This window comes from Mauremys reevesii, linkage group 14 (genome assembly GCF_016161935.1).
Source record: "Mauremys reevesii isolate NIE-2019 linkage group 14, ASM1616193v1, whole genome shotgun sequence".
NCBI lineage: Eukaryota > Metazoa > Chordata > Testudines > Geoemydidae > Mauremys > Mauremys reevesii.
In genome coordinates, this window is record NC_052636.1 from 10063182 (window position 1) to 10082803 (window position 19622).

Below are 19622 nucleotides of genomic sequence, written 5' to 3' on the forward strand. Positions count from 1 at the left end.
CCCAAGGGGACTGTCTGTGATTCCATGTTAATGCTGTTACAGAGCCTGAAGTGTTTACACTGGATACTTGGTTGGTGAAATCTCCATACAGACCTCACACCCAATTTGGGGTTTGTGCCCTGCTTCTCACCAGTCTGCCCGAGGCTGGTGCTCGTGTTCTCGAGTCACTGGAGACAGCGTTACAGAGAGAGGGGCTGTGACTTCCCCACGGTCACTGAACAGGTCTGTGACAGAGCCAGGAACAGACCCTGTTAATGCCAGAGCCCCGTCACCCGCAGCTTGGAAAGGCCCCCCGAGCACACTGTATTAGGCTGCAGGAAGAGGTGTGCAGGGACTGCAGCTGAGCTGCCAAGACAGCCTGTGCATCCATGGACAAACCACCTCGCTGCGGGGTGTCCCCTGGGTCAGGAGAAGTCAGTGTCCAGCCCTGTGGGGCTGTGCTCCCGGCTCATACCTCCAGCACTCGCTGCTGCCCCTCCCTTCCCAGCTGCACTGTTCAGCCAGCCCCAGGCCTCTGTGAGGTCACTTCCCCCAGCCCCCACCTCAAACCTTCAAACTGGGACATGGTGCACCGGTGCCAATCAGAGTGCACTAGTGTAAATTCTGTCTGTACTAAGGGTTTTACACCAGTGTGGCAGAGACCTTCAGAAACAGCAGTACGGTGGCACTAGGACCTATTTCTAGGTCGGTCACGGACAGCCTGGGTGACCTTGGACACATCAATGTTTCTCCTCCTAACTTCAGTCTCTTTACCCAGCTGACACTCACTGGGGTCTCCTCTCTCTCCAGAGCTGCTCACCACTACAATCTGTGTGGGTGTCCCCAGAGCTAAGGCAGGTCAGCTCGGGAATAGTCTTACAAGGGGGCTGGGAGTCTCTTTCCCTGGAAGATTTTAAGAACAAGTAGGACAAAGCTCTGTCAGAGATAATCTAAATATACTTGGTCCTGCCTCGGCAGAGAGAGCTGGACTTGATGACATCTTGAGGTCCTATCTAGCCCTACATGTCTAGGATGCGATGCAATATATACATATAAAAACCCAACATACAGAATAAAACCCACCACATCATTTCAGGGGGGAAAAAAAAACACAACCTACACTCCACAGCATAAAATGACAATACAAAGGAGAAGAAAGCAACACGATGCAAACGACAACATCCGAGGGCAAAAGCACACAATGGAAAATAGCTCAACTCAAACCGACACAGCACAGGCACCAAACATGCTGAGGCAAAACAATCCACCATAAAACTGCTACACAACATGGTGCGATCACAGTTCCAAATGGCACCATGCACAACAGCTCAGCGTAGAACAGGACACAGCACAAAAGAGAATTATTTCAGTGTAGGCCTGGAAGGGATCTTGAGAGGGCGTCTACTCCAGCCTCCTGTGCTGAGACAGAACCAAGTATCCCTAGACATTCCCAGACTGGTGTATCTCTAACCTGGTCTTAAAAACCTCCAATGTAGGAAATTCCACAGCCTCCCTTGGAAGCCAATGCAAGGCAAACACTGACCAAAACAACGCTGCACACACACACGCTGGGCCTGGGGTTAAGGGGAGAGGTAAGAATTCAAACAATCTGGGTTCAGTTCCCAGTTTTGCCCCAAATTCTCCATGAAAACTTGTTAGACACCGGCAGCTGGCCCGTGCCCGCTGACTTGGGCTCACACGGCTCAGGCTGTGGGGCTGTTTAATTGTGGTGTCGATGTTCCGGCTGGGGCTGCTGCCCAAGGTCTGGCACCCTCCCACCTCGCAGGGTCCTACAGCCTGGCCCCAGCCCGAGCCCAGACATCTACACTGCAATTAAACAGCCCCTTCGCCTGAGCCTGGTGAGGCTGAGTCACCTGGCATGGGCCAGCTGGGGGTTTTTAATGGCAGGGTAGAGATACCCTTGGTGTCTGTTCAGCACCTGTCACAATGGGAACTGTGATCTCGGTGTCTGTGCAGAGCCCTGCGCAACAGGGGCCTGACCTCAGTCGGGATCTCTGCAACTCCCGGCATTACAGGATCCCTGAGTTTGTTTAGGGTCCCTGCAGCAACTGGCAAAATGTGGGGGCAGGATCTCTGTCAGGGTCTGTGCAGTGCCCAGTACAGTGATCTGGGTTGGAGTCAGTGCAGTGCCAGGCTCAACAGGGACACAGATCTCAGTCGAGGTCTCTGAAGTGCCCAGCACAATGGAGGCAGTGGTTTGGGTCGCAGTCGTTCGCTGCCTGGCACAAGGGGGCGGGGGCGGGGCGTGATCTCGGTCCAGGTCTCAGTTTTGCCTGGCACAACAGTGGGGTCTGATCTCACCTGGGGTCTCTTCAGTGCCTGGCAGAACAGGGCCCAGATCTCAGTTGGGGTCTCTGCAGCAGCTGTCAGAACAGGGCCATGCTCAGTACGATAAGAGCCCTGATCTCAGTCACACACCTGGAGAGAGAAGTGGGAAGATTTTCAAGAATTTGATATCAGTATTTCAGAACTTAGGAGAAAAATGGGGCACAAACAATATATTTGCCAATATAAGGGACAAACATCAACATGGGGATAGATTTTTGTCACCATTCAACCATTTAAGAGAAAAGAGAATTATTTAAGAGAATTATTTGGAAATTGGAGAGGATTACACAGCGATATTGAAGCTACAACAGAATGGGAGGGATTCTTCTGGTCTCACACTCACAGGGCCAGCAGAGCCCTGGGTGATGTCTTTTCACAGGGGACAGGAGTGGGGCTGGAGCCAGAAGGTCGCTGGCTGTGGGGAGGGGCTGGCAGTGGGGTCTGGGACTGTGACTAGCAAGTGGGGAAGGAAGTAGCTGGACTGGGAAACCTGGGGCTGGGCCGTCTCCATGGGGGACACTTGCTCCTCCCTCCCTTTCCTGGCCCTTCCCAGGCCCCGTTGCCAGCAGAGAGTGGCCCCCCCGCCAGCGCAGCCCAGAGGTGTCCCTGTCTCAGGGCCCCCCCAGCCTCTGCCCATTCACCCTCTGCCCAGCTCAGGAATCCCTCGGGGGAACCATTTCCCACCCGCACAAGGACAAATCCCTGCAGGTGGAAATGGGGGAAACCCCCAAACCTGAGACCTGAACTGGCCACTGGCGAAGGGGAGAGAAAATGGGGCACAATCGGGGGGGGGGGACAGGGAACGTGTCAGGGGTGGGGGGGGGGGGGTCACCCTGGGCGCTGCTCGTGGCTCTCTAGGGAGAAAGGGGGCAAGATGGGGGAGGAGGGGGGTCCCCACGGGAGGGGGCAGCGGTAAATCCGAGGGGATCTCAGCCCCCCCCTTTCTCTGCCCGCTCCTCGGGGGTCACCTGCCCCCCCCGGCCATGTCCGGGCTGCACCGACATTTCCCGGTGCACCCCCCCCGATTGTGCCCCATTTTCTCTCCGGGGGGCGCTGGGCTCCTGCGGGGGCAGCAGCTCCGAGCCCCCCGCGGGCGCTGCCCCCCCCGGGAGCAGATCCCGGCGCTGCGAGATGCCGGTTCCCCCCCCGGACACTGGGGCAGAGTCACCGCCCGGCCCCGCCCCCGGGGCTCGCTCCGGGGCCTGGAGGCTGCAGCTCCGCAGCGGGGCAGGGCCCGGGCCGGGCCGGGCACGGGGGGGTTAATGGAGGACTCTCCCGCCGCGATCTGCGCATGCCCAGAGCTCCAACGGCACCAACCCTTCTCCGGCCCGGGAGAGGCTCCAACGGCCCCGCGCGAGCCAGGCAGAGCCGCAGCGCCCAACGATCCTTTCCAGCCCGGCTCCGGCTCCTGTTCCAACGTCACTTCCGCTTCCGGGGGAGTCAGGAACTACATCTCCCAGCCTGCCCCGGGGCCGCTTCCGCCCTCTCTAGCCCAGGGAACGAAGGGTTCCGGCAGCTGTTACTGCGCATGCTCCGTGCGAGCCCCGCTGCGGGTGGGAGAACAAAGCTGCTGCTGCCGCCTCCGCGTGAGCCGGGCCCGGGCTGAGCCGCTGCTGCTCCCCGGGGGGGGGATCTGTGCGGGGGCCCGGCCGGGGTTTCTCCAGCTGGGCCCCGCCCCGGGCAGCCCAGGCTCTGCCCGCCCCAGCCCCGCCCGGAGCCCCGGGAGTGAGACCCCGGGGGCGCTGGGGGCGGGCACGTGACTCTGCCCCGGGGACCCCGGGAGAAGCCTCGGAGCCGCCTCGGCCCCAGCGGAGCCTCAGCAGGATCCGCCCCCGCTGGGATGGGGCGGGGCAGGACCCGGCACTGCGCGGTGCCCCCCCCATCGCTGCCCCGGGGGGCCCGGAGCTGCTGCCGCGCTGAGGCCGGGAGGATCCTTCCCGCGGCGAGTCTGAGCCGCCCCCCCCGGCTCTGCTGTGCCCGGTACCGGGGGGTGAAGCGGGTCCCCCCGCCCGGTGCCCCCTTCCCCGCACGGGCGGAGCGGGGCAGCCGCGGGGAGAGACCCCCGGGAACGGGGCGGTGACCCCGGCTCCCAGCCCGGGGCAGGGCGCTAGGGGAGGGGGGGAGGGGACGGGAGAGGGTGTGAGGGGGAATTAGAGGGGGGGGCAGGTTCTCAGATCTCTGCCCCCCCCCCGGCACAGTCACTGCAGCCTCCCTGCCCAGGGTCACTTCCCTGTGACCGAGGTGAGGAGCAGAGAGAGGAAGAACCAGCCCCGGACTCTCCCTGTCCCCCCTGCGGCAGGAGTGCGCTGCCCTGGGGGCAGGGGCAGGAGGACCCCCCCCCCCAAGGGGGCTCCTTTGGGTCTGGTCTGGTCCAGGGTTTGATTCACACCCTGTTGCTGGGAGGGCTTCAAAATGTCTTGGTTGGTTCCTGCTGCTGGGGGGAGCACAAGGGGGACAGGAGGGGCCTGGGGCCAGGTCTGTGCTGCACTGTGGGGACTGAGCCTGTTCCCAGCCTGGCAGAATCTACAATCTCTGTCTGCAGGGAAAGGGCCTGGGGGAATCGTGATGTGAAATGAACTGAAGCCTGTTCTGAAACCTCCACAACTGCCCTTCTCGCCCTGCCAGGCTGCAGAATGACGCCCACCTCTCGCTCCAGCTCGTCCCAGCCTCCCATGGGACAGGAGAAATGGCTGTAGTGGAGCCAGCTCAGGTAGGGGTTATTGGGGGGTTGCTGGTGGGTTCCTGCTGGAGGGAAAGGGGCAGGAAATACTGAAGAGGTGGCAACTTCTGGGGAGTTAAGTCTGGAGGGGGGCAGGGAATACCCTGGGTGAGGATAGGATTGGGGACAGAGTGTGACAAACCTGCTGGGACTTGTTAACATGGGCCTAGATCCTCAGAACAAACACTTGGGTGTTGGGGGAGAAAATTCCCTAATTTGTGAAACAGGAAACAGACAAAGCAACTCCCTGGGCGGGGCTGGGAAAACTGACCAGACTTCCAGTGCTGAACCCTCAGCCTGCTAGCCAGGGGCTGGTGTGACATGGAAAGGGGGCACCCAGCAGGGAGGTGTAGGGAAGATGTCCCGGCCCCTCACATCCAGCTGCTGGCAGTGGGGAGGGTGTTGGGTTCCCTACCATGGGGCTGTGCCTGGACCCTACTGGGGGCTCCATCTCCTGTATCAGCCTCTGGCTAGTAGGTCTGTGGTGGATCTGCTGGGAGAGACGAGGGGCTCTCACTTCGTCCCCTCACCCAGATGTCTCCTGGCTGCTCTCAGCAGTGTGGGGATAGGACTCTGCTGACTCTCTCAGAGCTTCCATTTGATTGGCTCCTTTCCTCCCTGAATAGTGGGGCTGTGAGTGGGGCAGCAGGTACTGAGTGTTGGGCTCTTGCTCTTTCAGGGGCCGGTGACCTTCGAGGAGGTGGCTGTGTATTTCACCAGGGAAGAGGGGGCTCTGCTGGACCCCACTCAGAGAGCCCTCTACAGGGAAGTCATGCAGGAGAACTGTGAGAATGTGACCTCGCTGGGTAAGGGTTCCTGTCCCCTCGGTTTTTAGAAAGAGAAATGCAGAGTTAAGGTTCATGCCACTCCCCTAATGCAACCTCTGCTCTGCCCTGTTTCAGCATCACCCCGACATGCCAGAGACACCCACACTAGCCCTCTCCCCTCCCCTGTTACAGAGCGCTCTGGGAACAGAGCAGTACAGCAGAATGTCTAACATGTTCTTCTCTTTGCTAAGATAATATTCGGGTTCAACTCAATCATAGCAAACAGAAGCTTCCTCCCCCTGGCCTGCTCTCCAGTACTGAACCTCCTGCACCCAGGCCATCTGAGACTTGCACAGTGTTACTACCCCCTTGCCCTCAACCTGAGTTTTCCTTTTGAGTCACTGCCTTCACTTACCCCTCACTAAGCCCCACAGATCACTCGAACATATGCCACCAGGGTGCTGACAACCCCCATGGCAAGAACACACCCTTGGGCACCTTTGCTGACCAAGCCTACAACACTCAGCACGGAAATGAGGCAGAAATGCCCCCCAAGTTTCACATGCACCTCTCTGCATAGCACAGGCACAGCTCTGCCCAGCTGCTGCAACCCATCCCTCCATCAGCCAGTCACAGCTACAGCTGGCCCAGTGCACACAGCTACAGCTGGCCCAGTGCACACAGCTACAGCTGGCCCAGTGCACACAGCTGGAGGCATGCGGATAGGTGCTGAGATTCACACCTGTGAGCACAGCACAGACAATGTCTTAGTCTTAGTCTTTCCTCGGTCGATTATAGGTTCATAGATTTTAAGGCCAGATGTGACTATTAGGTCGTCTACTCTGACGTCCTTTATACCACAGACCATAGAATTCATCCCGTTACTGCTGCATTGAGCTGAATACCTGAGTCCCTTTGGCAGTTGGTTAACCTTTGCACGGCCCACACAGAACCATTCTCACTGGTTCTGGCTAGCTACAGGGTTAAGGGTTGGGGGAAAGTTTACATTAACTTTTCCTGGTCTGCAGAGGTTTAAGTTTACTCACCGTCCATATGGTGCAAGGCAGGAGACAGCACTGGGCAACCTTAACTCGGCATTAATGTAGCTTATGAGCATTTAGTTTCCTGTTTTAAAAAATGGATGCTTTTGCGCTATAGCTGTATCTGTAATTGAGCTTTGGCCAGCAGAGCCATGTTGGATGGTGTGCGTGTGTGCACTTTTTCACAGCCTTAAACAATAGAGCTGGACTGGCAAAGCTTTTAAGAGCTACGTAAGACCTACCTAACTAGTTCCTCGACAGACACCTGACATGCCACCTTTAGGTGAACGAATATGCGTCTACCTGGTGGGAATTCAAACCCTGCGCCTGGCACCCTCTTGGGTGGGGCACCCGTACGGCCCCCCCTAAAGGCCGGTCCTGGGTGGGGAGCAGAATTGATCCCCTCCACTGTCCCCTGTGGGGAAGAGTTTGGGGGAATTCAGTCCCTGATTTTTATTTTCTGTCTCTCCAGCACTTACTTGGGTTTGTTCTCTGCCTTTCCATCCCCAATTCTGAGATTTCTCCTCTCTTCTAGCAGGTGATGGGGTGGTGAGGAGAGCGAGGAGCAGAATCCTCACCAGGAAGATGCTGAGCTCGCCGAAGCGCATGGGGAATTACTGCGAAGAGCCAAAGGGAGTGTGTCCAGCCCCCATGAGCAGGGAAAAGCTGGTGAAAATTACCCCAGACCAGAGAGAGAGCAGGGAAACCACTCAGAGGAGAGAGTGGATGAACCCATTAATTGTCAGGGAACTCATAGGGACCTCAAGGAAACTACGTCCCAGGAGAAAATCCTCACGGAAAAGCGAGAGACTACGTGTAGTGAGTGTGGGAAAAACTTCCACTACCGCTCAGCCCTTATTCGACATGAGATAATCCACACGAAAGAGACACCTTACAAATGCTGTGAGTGTGGGAAAAGCTTCAATCGTACCTCAGCCCTTAGTAGGCATCAGCGAATACACAGAGGAGAAAGACCTTATGAATGCTGTGAGTGCGGGAAAAGCTTCACTCAGAGATATACCCTTAACTCTCATCAGACAACGCACACGGGAGAGCGACCCTACGAATGCTGCAAGTGCGGGAAAAGCTTCACTCAGAGATCAGCCCTTATCTCTCATCAGACAACGCACACGGGAGAGCGACCCTACGAATGCTGTGAGTGTGGAAAAAGCTTCTCTCGGAGCTCAAACCTTACTATGCATCAGAGGATCCACACAGGAGAGAGACCCTATGAATGCAGTGAGTGCGAGAAAAGTTTCACTCACCTCTTCTCTCTTATCTCTCACCAGAGAGTCCACACAGGAGAGAAACCCTATGAATGCAGTGAGTGCGGGAAAAGCTTCTCTCGGAGCTCAACCCTTGTCACACATTACACAGTCCACACCGGAGAGAAACCCTATGAATGCAGTGAGTGCGGGAAAAGCTTCACTCATAGCTCAGGCCTTTCTAAACATCAGAGAATCCGTAAAGGAGATAAACTTCATAAAAACCTTCTCTAGAGCTGTCAGGAGATTTTTTTCTTTAATTCTTTTGACAGTTCCCAGGTAGTGAGTGTTAAGGCTGTTTGCATCTTTTGCACATTGTAGTCCCTCAGCTCCCACACGAGTTGCCCACTTTTGAAGCTCGCCCGTCTTTGGGGTGGATCCTGTGGTCCTTTGTATCAACTCCATTGTCCTGCGAGTCATGGGAGTGGGTGTCTTTTCTACCAGGAATGTCATCACCCCAGGTGGGGGAGATGGGGGGTGTCTTCAACCAGCTACGTTGAGATAAAATCTACCTGGGTCTCATCACTGTGGTTGCCGTGGAGTTAGCTAGCTTGAGTTCACTTTCCTGATGTAATAAGACAGCTATTCTTGCAGTAAAGACATGGGCTATGGATAGTCAGTGGGGTTATCTAGCACATTTCCTCCTGATCTGACCTAATCACTGTCACATTTCCTTGTCTAAACAAACCTGGAGATTCAGATTTGTACTCCTCCTCCCAGTGCAAAGTTATTGTTAGAGACGTCAAGTTCCTCTTTGAGGACAGATTGTCTCATTCCCAGTTGTTCTCACATTACCCTGGATTGTGCAGAACAGCAGTTATTTTGTTGACTTTTTTTTTTCCTCATTTAAAATATATTTAAATATGATGAAGAGCTGGAGCAGTGTCAGGGAAATAAGGGTCATTTTAGGCTCTGTGACACTGGAAGGAGATGGGGCGACTCAGACATTCCATCCTTCCCCATCACCCCAGAACTGTTACCTTGTGCCTGAGCCATGCACAGATCACCCCTTCGTATTCCTTCGCTTCCCAGCGTGTCTGGTGGGGTCATGTTCTTGGCTGTCCATGCTTGGGAATGGTGCTTGTACACGTCTTTGATCCTAAATCAGAGTCAGTCTGGCAGGAGATGAAAGTGTCAGACTTGGAAGGGGATTTCAAGTGGATCCCAAGCACCGTTCAAATCCCCTTTTCCCTCAATGGCAAAGCCGCTTCTGGGAAGGTTGGTTGTTTTTTCTCCCGTTATGAAAGTGCTATAACTCCTCTAAATAACACTAATGAGAGAGGTATCAGAGGGGTAGCCGTGTTAGTCTGGATCTGTAAAAGCAGCAAAGAATCCTGTGACACCTTATAGACTATCAGACTTCTGGAGCATGAGTTTTCGTGGGTGAATACCCACTTCGTCAGATGCATGAGAAAGCGCTGGGTGAAGCAGGTTTCAGTGGATCATGGGAGAATCTCTCATCCTGATTATGAGATATCAGATGTAACGTAGTCTGGAATTTCACTTTAAATTAAAATGAAAGTGTCTTCTACCTCTCTGTGATATGGGTTCTCTATCTTTCATGAAGGCTCCTTGGTCATATAACTACCCGTTAGTTTTGTTGGATAGAATGTAGCTCAGATTTTTTGTGAAATTTCAGACAAATTACCATTTTTTTTTACTTCAGGTTTGTTTTTCCCCCTATCCCTGCATGACGACATGGAGAAAATTCAAATACAGTTCAGTCAACAGGAGAGAATACTCTAAGCTGTTGGACATATTATCAGAGAAACAGTCGTATGTTTAAATTTCCACTCTGAAAAGGTGAACAGCAGCAGACCCCAAATGGGTGAAACTGATGGAAGTAAGTGCACATGGTCACAGCGCAGTTCAGTTGTTTAAGTCAATATTGTCTCAGATGATCCAGGGATAGAATTCCACAGCAAGTGATTCGGAACTAGGAAAACGCCCAGGTATTTGGTTCCCAAGGTGTTCGTGACCCAGTCCCTACAGGAGGTTACTCCTGAAGAGATCTCCTAGCTAATCCCCAAATTTGGGAAATGCTGTCTGTGATGAGGTGTATCAACCTGACCTGGCACTGCTAGGGTTAACTGCGCCATGTGGGCTGAAGAGGCCACACCCACTCAGCCTCTCTGCGCATGCTCCGACGGGAGACGGAGTATAAACGGGAGCAGCTCAGCCTGGGCGGACTGGGGCGAACACTTCTCTGTTGTTGGCACAGGGTGTCGGGGGGGGGGGGGGAGGGTAGAGCCCAGGCCTGGGATGGGGGGAAGCCCAGGGCTCGGTCAGCAGGAGCATGTGGCGGGGGACCCCAGGGCTGAGGTGGGGGCATCCAAAATTTTTTTTGCTTGGGGCAGCAAAAATCCTGCCTCCACGCACCGTGAGGTAGGTATCAGCGGATCATTATTATCCCTACTTGAAAGAGGGAGAAGCTAAGGCTGAGAAAGGAGAATTAACTTGTCTTAGGTCACACAGCCAGTCAGTGGCAGAGTTGGGAATAGAATCCAAGAGCCCTGATTTTTAAACTAACCATCGGATCTTGAATTTCAGACACTGAATGACCTGAATAAAGTGCTCTGATGAGCTCCAGACCAACAACAGTGACAGTAATTATTTAGCAAGTATTTGAGGAGAACTGCAATGTTAGAGAGAATCATGAGCTGCTCAGAGACCATTAATGCAGAGAAGCAGCAAAATTCATCAAACATAGAACTGGTTCTGACTTATTTCCTTGCTCTTAAAAGATAACATCAAGGACCTGAGTCTCCTCCCTGTCAGTAACCCCCTGCTCAGCCAATCAGGGTACAGACTGAGGACGGGAGGCTGAGGGTTCTCACCAGAGAACCCAAAGGATGGCCCCGGTCACTGATGGGATCACTGCCCGAGCACTATTTCAGCCCCACATTTTTGGGTGGACCTCCCACAGTGGGAGCTGCAGAGCACTCCCCCGCAACACACACACACACACACACACACACACACACCCCCACACCCCCTCCTGGTGTTGGGAGGGGAACAGGTAAAAGGACAAAGGAAGCAAGAGAAAAAGAGGGAGGGAGGAAGAGGGGAAGCAAAAAGAACAAACCCTAATGTCCCCAGTGATTCTAAGGGACAAAATCCCAAGTGCAGAATAAAGTCCTGCCTCCTTAAGCTCGTGTTTTCCATGCCTAGAATTCAACTGTCACCACATGGATCAGACTGAACAGGTTTCAAACCTCCAGGAGGCTCTTACCTTCTAAACAGGGACGGCTGTTTTCTAGTAAAATCACTACAAGGGAAGGAGAAAACTCGAAACACGTCTGTGAACCCAAATACTCTCTCAGTCCTCAAAGAGAGACCTGGAGAAGGAAACTTGCTGGAGCAAAGCCACAGGGGTCTCTGAGGTTTCCCTGGCCCCTAGCCTCTATCCTGCCTCCCTGATGTCAGCATCTCTCTGTGAGGTCACCACCTCCCCACCACCTCTGACCAATAGGCTGAGGTCCTGCCAAAGGCCTTTGTGATCTCACTGCCACACCCCTCCCTTGCTGCGCTAATGCCCTGCCCCTGGCCAGGCACTTTGCAGGTTTGAGCTACTCCCTGTGGATCACCTCACTCAAGGAGCGTTCGTTCTAGGCAGCAAGCCGGCTAGACAGGGAAACATCAGGCGCTGCTCCCAATGCTACACTCAGTTTTTCAGAAATTAGTCGACTTTATGGCCAGAAGAGACCGTTAGAGCATCTAATCTGACCCCCTGCATATCACAGGCCTCCTGTAGGACACAAGAGCTACTTTTGAGGCAAACACATTCCAGAAAGGCATCTTGTCTTCATTAAATGACATAAGGAGATGGCGAATCCACCATTTTCCTTGGTAGCTTGTTCTTGTGGTGAATCATCCTCACTGTTGAATTTTTGTGCCTTAGTTGTAATATGAATTTGTCTCTCTTCACCTTCCAGCCATTGGGTCTTCTTATGCCTTTCTTTGCTAGATTAAAGAGCCCTTAAATACCCAATCTTTTCTCTCCATTAAGGCACTTCAATGAAGTCACCTTTCAATCTTCTTTTGATCAGCTAATCAGGTTGAGCTCTTCCAATAGCTCACTAGAAGGTATTTTTTCCAGTCCTCACAACATTAGGTGGCTCTTTGCTGCCCCAGCTCCAATTTCACAACATCTTTTTCAAACGAGAACACCAAAATTGGAGGCGGTATTCCAGTATCAGTCTCACTGATGCTGTCACCTCCTGTGACGTTATTGACATAATCTGTAACTGTATAGATCACCTCTGCGACCACTGTTCTATATTTGCAGCCAATATTACAGAGAAGTGGTCGTGTAAGGGGTCTATGGAGAGGTTCTGATTGGTTGATTATAATGATGCTATCTCTAGATGTGTATCATTTTTTTGTAGTTGACATTATGAATATTGGCTCTATGCTGCCTGTATTTCAAACTTGTGCTCTGCTTCAGGGAATTATACCTTTGTTTAATTGATGAAAACATAAACTAGACACTTAGAGGATTGGAACTAATATCAGCTGATGGACAGGTGTGCTAGGTTTTTATGCATTTGGACAGTGAAATGTTGAGTGTTCACATTCATTTCAAGCATCCTCGTAAGGTGGAGCTCCTGTACATAATGGAGAATGGAAATGAAAATGTTTTTCTTTTTTTTAAGAGGGTACCTGGGTTTGAACAAATGACCACCTGATCTGCAATCAAACACTCTACCACTGAGCTATACCCCCATTACAACAGGAATATGGAATCGTGGTCTCCAGGACTTGGAAGGACAGACCCTGCTTCATCGAGCTCCTTTGCCATTCCCAGACCACAGGTGGTTTTAAAAATGGGGTTTGATTAAACTTCTTAAATGTGGTAAACACCACAGCTTGCACACCCACTGATATAGCTTCTCCCCATGACAGAGCTGCCACCTCCTGGGGAAGTGGATTGACTACACCAACGGGAAAACTCTCCCCCCTCAGCATGGAGCAGTGGTTCTCAAGCTGTGGGTCAGGATGCAAAGTGGGTCGTAACCCTGTTTTAATGGTGTCACCAGGGCTGGCATTAGACTTGTTGGGTCCTGAAGCCAAAAGTCTGAGCCCCCCCACCCAGGGCTGAATCCCTCAGGCTTTGGTTTTGTCCTCCCCCCACTGGGGCTCAGTCTTTGGCCCTCCCCCAAGTGGAGGGGCTTGGTCCCTCTTTCCAGGGCTACGTATTAAGTTATTTTGGCAGAAGGAGGTTGTAGTGAAAGGACATATGAGAAACTCTGGCACAGAGCATCTCCATTACTGAGCTGCAGCAGCATAGACTCACTGTTTGAAACATTGACCTGGCCTTAGCCTCTGAATATGTCTAGGCTTGGTTCCCTATGGCACTGTTGTGATCAGACACTGACAGTACAGCCATGGAGACACCACACACCAGCCTTGCCTAGCTGGCAAGGATCAAACCTTCACAGAAAGACACCCATGGTTTTCTAGCCCAGCTACCTAAGGCCTCAGCCACTTAACACAGGGGCCTTTCTACACTCTGGTTCTGTTCTCACTGAAGGGTCATTACAAATTGTTTGCTCAGACCAGCTTCCCCAGCCCACTCGCTGCTGTGCAGCTCTGTACGTGTGGCCATCGCTGAACAGCAATAATTCCTGCCCATTTCCCCTTTGGCTGGAGCATGATTAGAGTGTGTTTGTGGTTAATGATGTTGCTGTAGATTGTTCATTCCCTGCCTTGGCAATTCAGACAATCCCTTTTCCTGTTGTATCGCCAGCACCTCTGGGAGTCCAATAACAGGGGCAGGTTTTCTCTGGGCACTGAGATTTTTGAGGGCGTTGGTGGCTCCTTTCTTTCCTCACCCTGGAGTAAACTCAGCTTTTATTCCATCCTTGATAACTCATGGAATAACAACAGCAGCATGAAGAGGAGAGTGAATATCTCACTGCCAGGGGGAAGGTAGACGCATCCCCTCTGTCTGACCATTGCCATTGCAGGAGAGAAGGTTTCAGTGGAATCGAATGCCCTGGCTCAGACAATAGACACAGGGAGGTTTTGCTGTTCATGGATCTGTGCAAAGGAAATTGTGTGTCTGTGTGAAAATGAGGAGGGATATGAAATGCCCACGTGGTGGTACCTAAGGCAAAAGGGAACCCTAGAGGTTTAGAACAGGATAAGTTCTCAAGCAACATGTTTCTTACTTTGCCCATCTGTTAGTTTTGATGATTATCGATGGAAAGATTTTGCCATTGGGTCGTGTGTTTACACAGAAATTGACATTTACCAACAAATACATAATTCTTCCAAGCCTGCCGGTGGTGAGTTTAGAGGGACACACTCACTCTTTCCACCCCCCATGCCAGGCCTGTGCTCTCCAGAATGTCAACTTCCCACAGAGCTGGGATCATTCTCTCATCTCCCCCCAGACAACTGCCCCACCCCCACTTTTGGGGTCCCCTTCTAACACTGTCCAACTCCCCTGCTGGCAGGATCCCTTTCCATTCCTTTCATTTCCTGCCTCCCCTCTGAGTGAGGGCTCTGCATTGTTCCCACACTGGGAATTGAACCCAGGCTGCCGGGGGTGAAAACCAGGGAGCCAAATCACGAGACCATATGGGACTTGTATAGTCAATAGCACCTTTACACATTCACACCCAATAATTCAAAGTAGCCATTCAAAAAACCTTCAAAAACAGACTTCAAAGAGAAATTGCAGAGTTACAATTGATTTGCAAACTTAACACCATTAATTTGAGCTTGAATAAGGACTGGAAGTAGCTGGCTCACAATAAAAGCCATTTTTCCCTCTCTTGGTATTGACACCTCCCCATCAATTATGGGGAGAGGACCACATCCACCCTGACTGAATTAGCCTTCAACACTGGTTCTCCCCTTGTACGGTAACTCCCGTCACTTCATGTTCCAATGTATATTTATGCCTCTATCTGCAATTTTCACTCCATGCATCTGAAGAAGTGGGCTTTTTACCCACGAACGCTTATGCCCAAATAAATCTGTTAGTCCTTAAGGTGCCACCAGACTCCTCAATGCTTTTAATTCTAAGCTGACCTTAACCCTTTCAGTACCCTTACAAACTCAGATGCTTCTCACCACAGGCTGGCTGGTGGCTTTTCAGCCAGGCTCTCCCCTTTCATCAGCGCTTCAGTTGCTTGGTGTGGGGGTGTCTGTAGATGTAGGTGACAGAGAGAGATAAAGCCTGGCAAATGTCTCTCCTTTTATCATGTCCTTTCTTCCCTCATGTCTTTGCCCCCCCTCCCCCCTTCAGAGTCAGGTGAGCATCACTGCATCTCTCCAAGCAAGTCTGAGCAATTCCCCTGGGGTGTCCTCATGCAGGTGAGTCATTGCATTGTAGCTCTCTTGCTGGACAATGGCTGTCGATGGGTTGTTTGACACCCTGTCCGGGTGTTGGTTACTTTCCTTGCTGTTGCCATTAGGGAGCTAATATTTGGCTGACTCCCCCACCTTGCAGCACAGTGACAACCACGCTGCACAATTCTCATAACTTCATATGCATGAATGGTATACATCCATGGGTAGAGAAGTGACTTTCAGCAGATCATATCCTTTCCCTGATACCTTACAAGTCATGCTCTATATGTAAGATCACGATGATATGAAAATGAGGATTATGGGGTTACAGCCGCTCCCCCAAAGGTATAGTATGTCACACTGAGATTCTATTTTCCTTTGTTCTGTAACAGCATTACAGAGATCCAGTGACTGACCAATGGCATTTCCAAGTGCTAAAATAGCAAGCGATGTCGGTCTCTCATTGGCCATCAGCAACTGAAGATGTGGTTTAATGAGCCGGAGCTCCAAGGTGAGGGTGGCTCTGTCCACTGCCTTCCGTTGCGCTGCTGGGCCCCAAGTCCGTGGTGGCCAATAAGTGATGCTGGGAGAAGAGAGTGGGGTGGCAAGTGGTGGCAGGACTTTTGCCACCAGGGTCTAGCTGCCCAACTTCCTCCTGGTACTGCTGGCCCCCCGTCACCTTCAGGTAACCCAGGAACTAAGGCAGGAATAGGGCGAGGAAGCAAGTAAAGCTGAGCAAGGAAGGCAGAAGTGAATCTTGTCTTCATGGGCCACTCGCAATGGGCCGCTCGCAATGACGTCCTTTTTCTGTGCCACAACTGACAACAACATCCCAGACAGAAAAGTAATAGGCCAAAAAGAAACCGAGCAGCTGCTGAAGTAGTTCAGTTGGGAGCATGCTAGACTAACAGGCTCTTCTATCCCCCTTTGTGCACGGGTGGGATGTTTTCTGAAAGTGCAGCAGTTCCTTTAACTGCCACGAGTCCGTCATTTCAGGCTATGCAGCAAGAAAAGGCAGCATGGGCTTCTGCACCGAGTTGGCCCACCTGACCTTTCATTCTTCTCTTGCTCTTTGTCAGCAAGGGGAAGAAAAAGAAGCTCTCCCTCAAGCTGGAGTCACAAGGGTGACGTAAGGACGACTTCCTGAGTGCCCGCTCCAGTCCTCTGCTCTGCCAGCTGACCTATTGAAGGACTGTCACCACTTTCTCCAGGTTTGTCCATCGGTCTGTGCCAGGGTGAGCAATAGCTAAACTAAGCTGTTGGAGTTTCTGTAGCGTAGTGGTTATCACATTTGCCTCACACGCAAAAGGTCTGTGGTTCAAAACCAGGCAGAAACATGTTGTCTTTTGCCAGATCCCCTTGCTGTTCAGGAAGGCCTCCTCCTTCTCCTATTGGCCTGTCCCTGGGATAACTCCAACCCCTGCATGACAGAGGGTGCTGACAGCAGTGGAGAAAGCACCTTGGCGTCAGGCTGGAGAACCTAGAGGAGTGCGGCGTGTCACCTTTTGGAGGCTTGTGGCTTGGCCTCCTCTGCTGTTGGAGGTTGGCCGGTGGAGGCCGGCTCTTCCTGCTGGCCTCCTCTGTGTGACTTGCCAAAGGAGGAAGTGAGGCAGGAATGGGGCAAAAGAGGAAAGTCGAGCTGAGGAAGGCAGGGCAGAAAGTAAGCACATCAGTGCGGCTAAATGGGGTTAGTAGAGCATCACCATTCGTTCTGCAAAGCCGGGGGAGGTGCGGTTGGCTGCTGGGAGGCAGAATCCTGTGCCTGCCTCTTGGCTTCCCAGGGGTGGCTCCTTGCAGCCCAGGAGAAGCGGGGTTCTGGGGGGAAGGAAAAGCAGCAGTGGCGAGGCTGAGTGGGCTCCTTTCTGGCCGACATGTTGGGCTGTGGCGGGAGGGGGGGCGGTTGGGAGTTGCCTGTAAGCCATAAGTGGACTTGGTGCAGTGAAAACCGCTGCTCCATTCTGGCTGACCATGGGAGTGAGGGCAGGGCGCTGGCTGTGAGCAAATGGGATCCAGGAAGCCCCAGCCTGCCCCTCCAGGGGCCCAGTCTTCTTCTTCTGTCCTGCCATGGGGAGCCCGGCCTAGAGCCTGCCCAGCATGTGCTGCAGCTCGAGCATTAAGCCTTCCTGTGTGGCCTGTGCTGGAGCTGACCCTGGCCCCCTGTGGGGCACTGTTGGGGCAAATCCCGACTGCAAATAATTCTGGCCACAAGATCAACCCATTGGGTCGAATGGGGCAAGCTGGAGGCCTGGTGCCTTAGTCTGTGGGGCCAGAAGGTCAAGCCATTTTCCTGCATGTGGGGGGGGAGGCAGCCGCTGTGGTTTGCCCTTCCTGCTCCCTGCGCTGCTGCACCCTAAAATCCCTGTCGGCCGGCAAGATGGGCTGGGAGCCTGGAGAGAGGAGGCAAAGGGGTGGCCCGAGCCCCCTCGGCCACTGCCCCTGCCCCCGGCAGCCCACAGAGACCTGATGCCTCCCCAAGTGACACACGGAGATGTGCCAGCAGCGCTAAGGCAGCTCCCTGCCCACTCTGCCCCCGCCCTCCCGGCCACATTGCTCCTGGAAGTGGCCGGCATATCCCTGCAGCCCTGAGTGCAAACGCCACAGCTGACCCGCCCCCGTATCCCACTGCCTAGGAGCCACTGCCGGAGGGGAGTGTGTGCCAGTCACTTTGGGAGCTGTGCTGCCCGAGGTAAGCACCTCCACCCCCGACCACCTCCTGCACCCCTACCCCTGCCCCAGCACAGAGGCTCCCTGTGTCTTGAACAAGCACTTTCAAGGATTGGCCAAGAACTTCTGCTCTGTTTCTGTGAAAGAGACACAAAAAAGGGAGCCCAACGGACAAGTTTAGTTCGCAAGCACAAACTGGCAGGGCCAAGCCTGGATCTCTCAGTTACTCAGAAGGCTCTTCAGCCAGCTCTTCCCAAAAGCCAGTCTCTAGAGGCTTTTGTGACATGATGTACTTCAAAATAGCTCCCTGTAGCTCACATAGTCATCATTCCTATATGGCTGTGATATGTCCTACCAACCATTCCATGTAAGTTATCATATGAAAAGTCATGATCTGCTGAAATCGGTTATTCTGTCCAAATATGTATAGCATGAGGGTGTGTGAAGTTATGCATTTTGCTGTATGGTTGTTACTGAAATAGGCTATAATTTTGCTAGTGACCCCTGCCGAGGAGGGTGTTCAACAACCATGAATCAGCAGAGGAATTGTAATTAAGGGATTTCCAATTCAGTGACAGATGCCCAAACACAACACTGTGGGGACCGCTCAAGTCTATGACTCAGTTGCACAAGACCACACCAGGGGGATTCCCCAACCTAGTGACTCAGCAGAGCCCACCCGGACACGTCTGGGCAAGTGTCTTCTAGACACTTGAACTAAGGATATAAAATAGGAGACTGGGGCATCATGTTTTTGCCTTTCTCCTCCCCCACCTATGCTGGAAGCAGCAGGAATCCTGAGAAAATGAAAGTCATCTGAGGACAGTAATCCAGGTTTTAGGGGGAATTCTATGTATTAAGGAGGGTAACATCCAGTAGGATGAGAAAATTGCTTGACCTAACTACTGCCTAGTGTAATAAGGTGTAAAGTTTAGATTTTGCTGTGGTCGTACAGTGCTTAGTGCTCTGCGTTCTGGCCTCAAGAGCCATGGGATGCATGTTGAGTTACAATGACCTTTTCCTTGTCTCCACATTTCTTATGTGCCTCCTTCTGACACTTGTCAGAAAAAACAACTGGTTTCTTTTGCAAGCATTTGCATTGCAAGGCAGAGGCAGTCTTCTCTGTTTCCGCAAAAGATTCACCAAAAGGTGGGAAGAGCAGACACATTTGTTAAGGCACCACTGGGAGCTGCATCCCTAACTCCACTTTACCTGGCAGGTGAGTCACCCAGCTTAGCCACGGTGCGACTCTCTGGGACTTTTCTCCCAACCGCTCCATTTTTCATCAATGACAAACAAAAGGAAGGTGACATGACATCTGTGTGTGAACATCTCCAGGGAATCACAAGGACATGTGGCGCAGGCTCTCGTGTTGCAGCAATTGCAGTTGAAGCAACCACCATGCCAATGCCAGTCATAGCAGCGTTTTCATCAACTCCAGGTTTGTGATTTGATTGTTTCCAATGCTTCTCTCCAAAGAAGCTTTTTCCTTAGCAAGCAATGACTTGGATACCAAGGGAGGCCTCTTCTGTTTCCT

The 19622-nt window shown here is 52.7% G+C and overlaps 1 protein-coding gene and 1 non-coding gene across 2 annotated transcripts in view; both read left to right on the forward strand.

Annotated features, from left to right (window-relative positions):
* Nucleotides 1–7147: 7147 nt before the first annotated feature.
* The window catches only part of LOC120381410 (zinc finger protein 850-like), a 91648-nt gene continuing 79173 nt past the window's right edge, over nt 7148–19622 (forward strand). Inside the window, exons 1-2 of the mRNA XM_039499599.1 lie at nt 7148–7207; nt 7910–8318. Of these exons, the coding sequence (XP_039355533.1) occupies nt 7148–7207; nt 7910–8318 (469 nt within the window). The remainder of the gene's footprint in view (nt 7208–7909; nt 8319–19622) is intronic.
* Nucleotides 16686–16758, forward strand: TRNAV-CAC. The gene has a single exon. It is a non-coding gene; the product is annotated as a tRNA-Val (tRNA).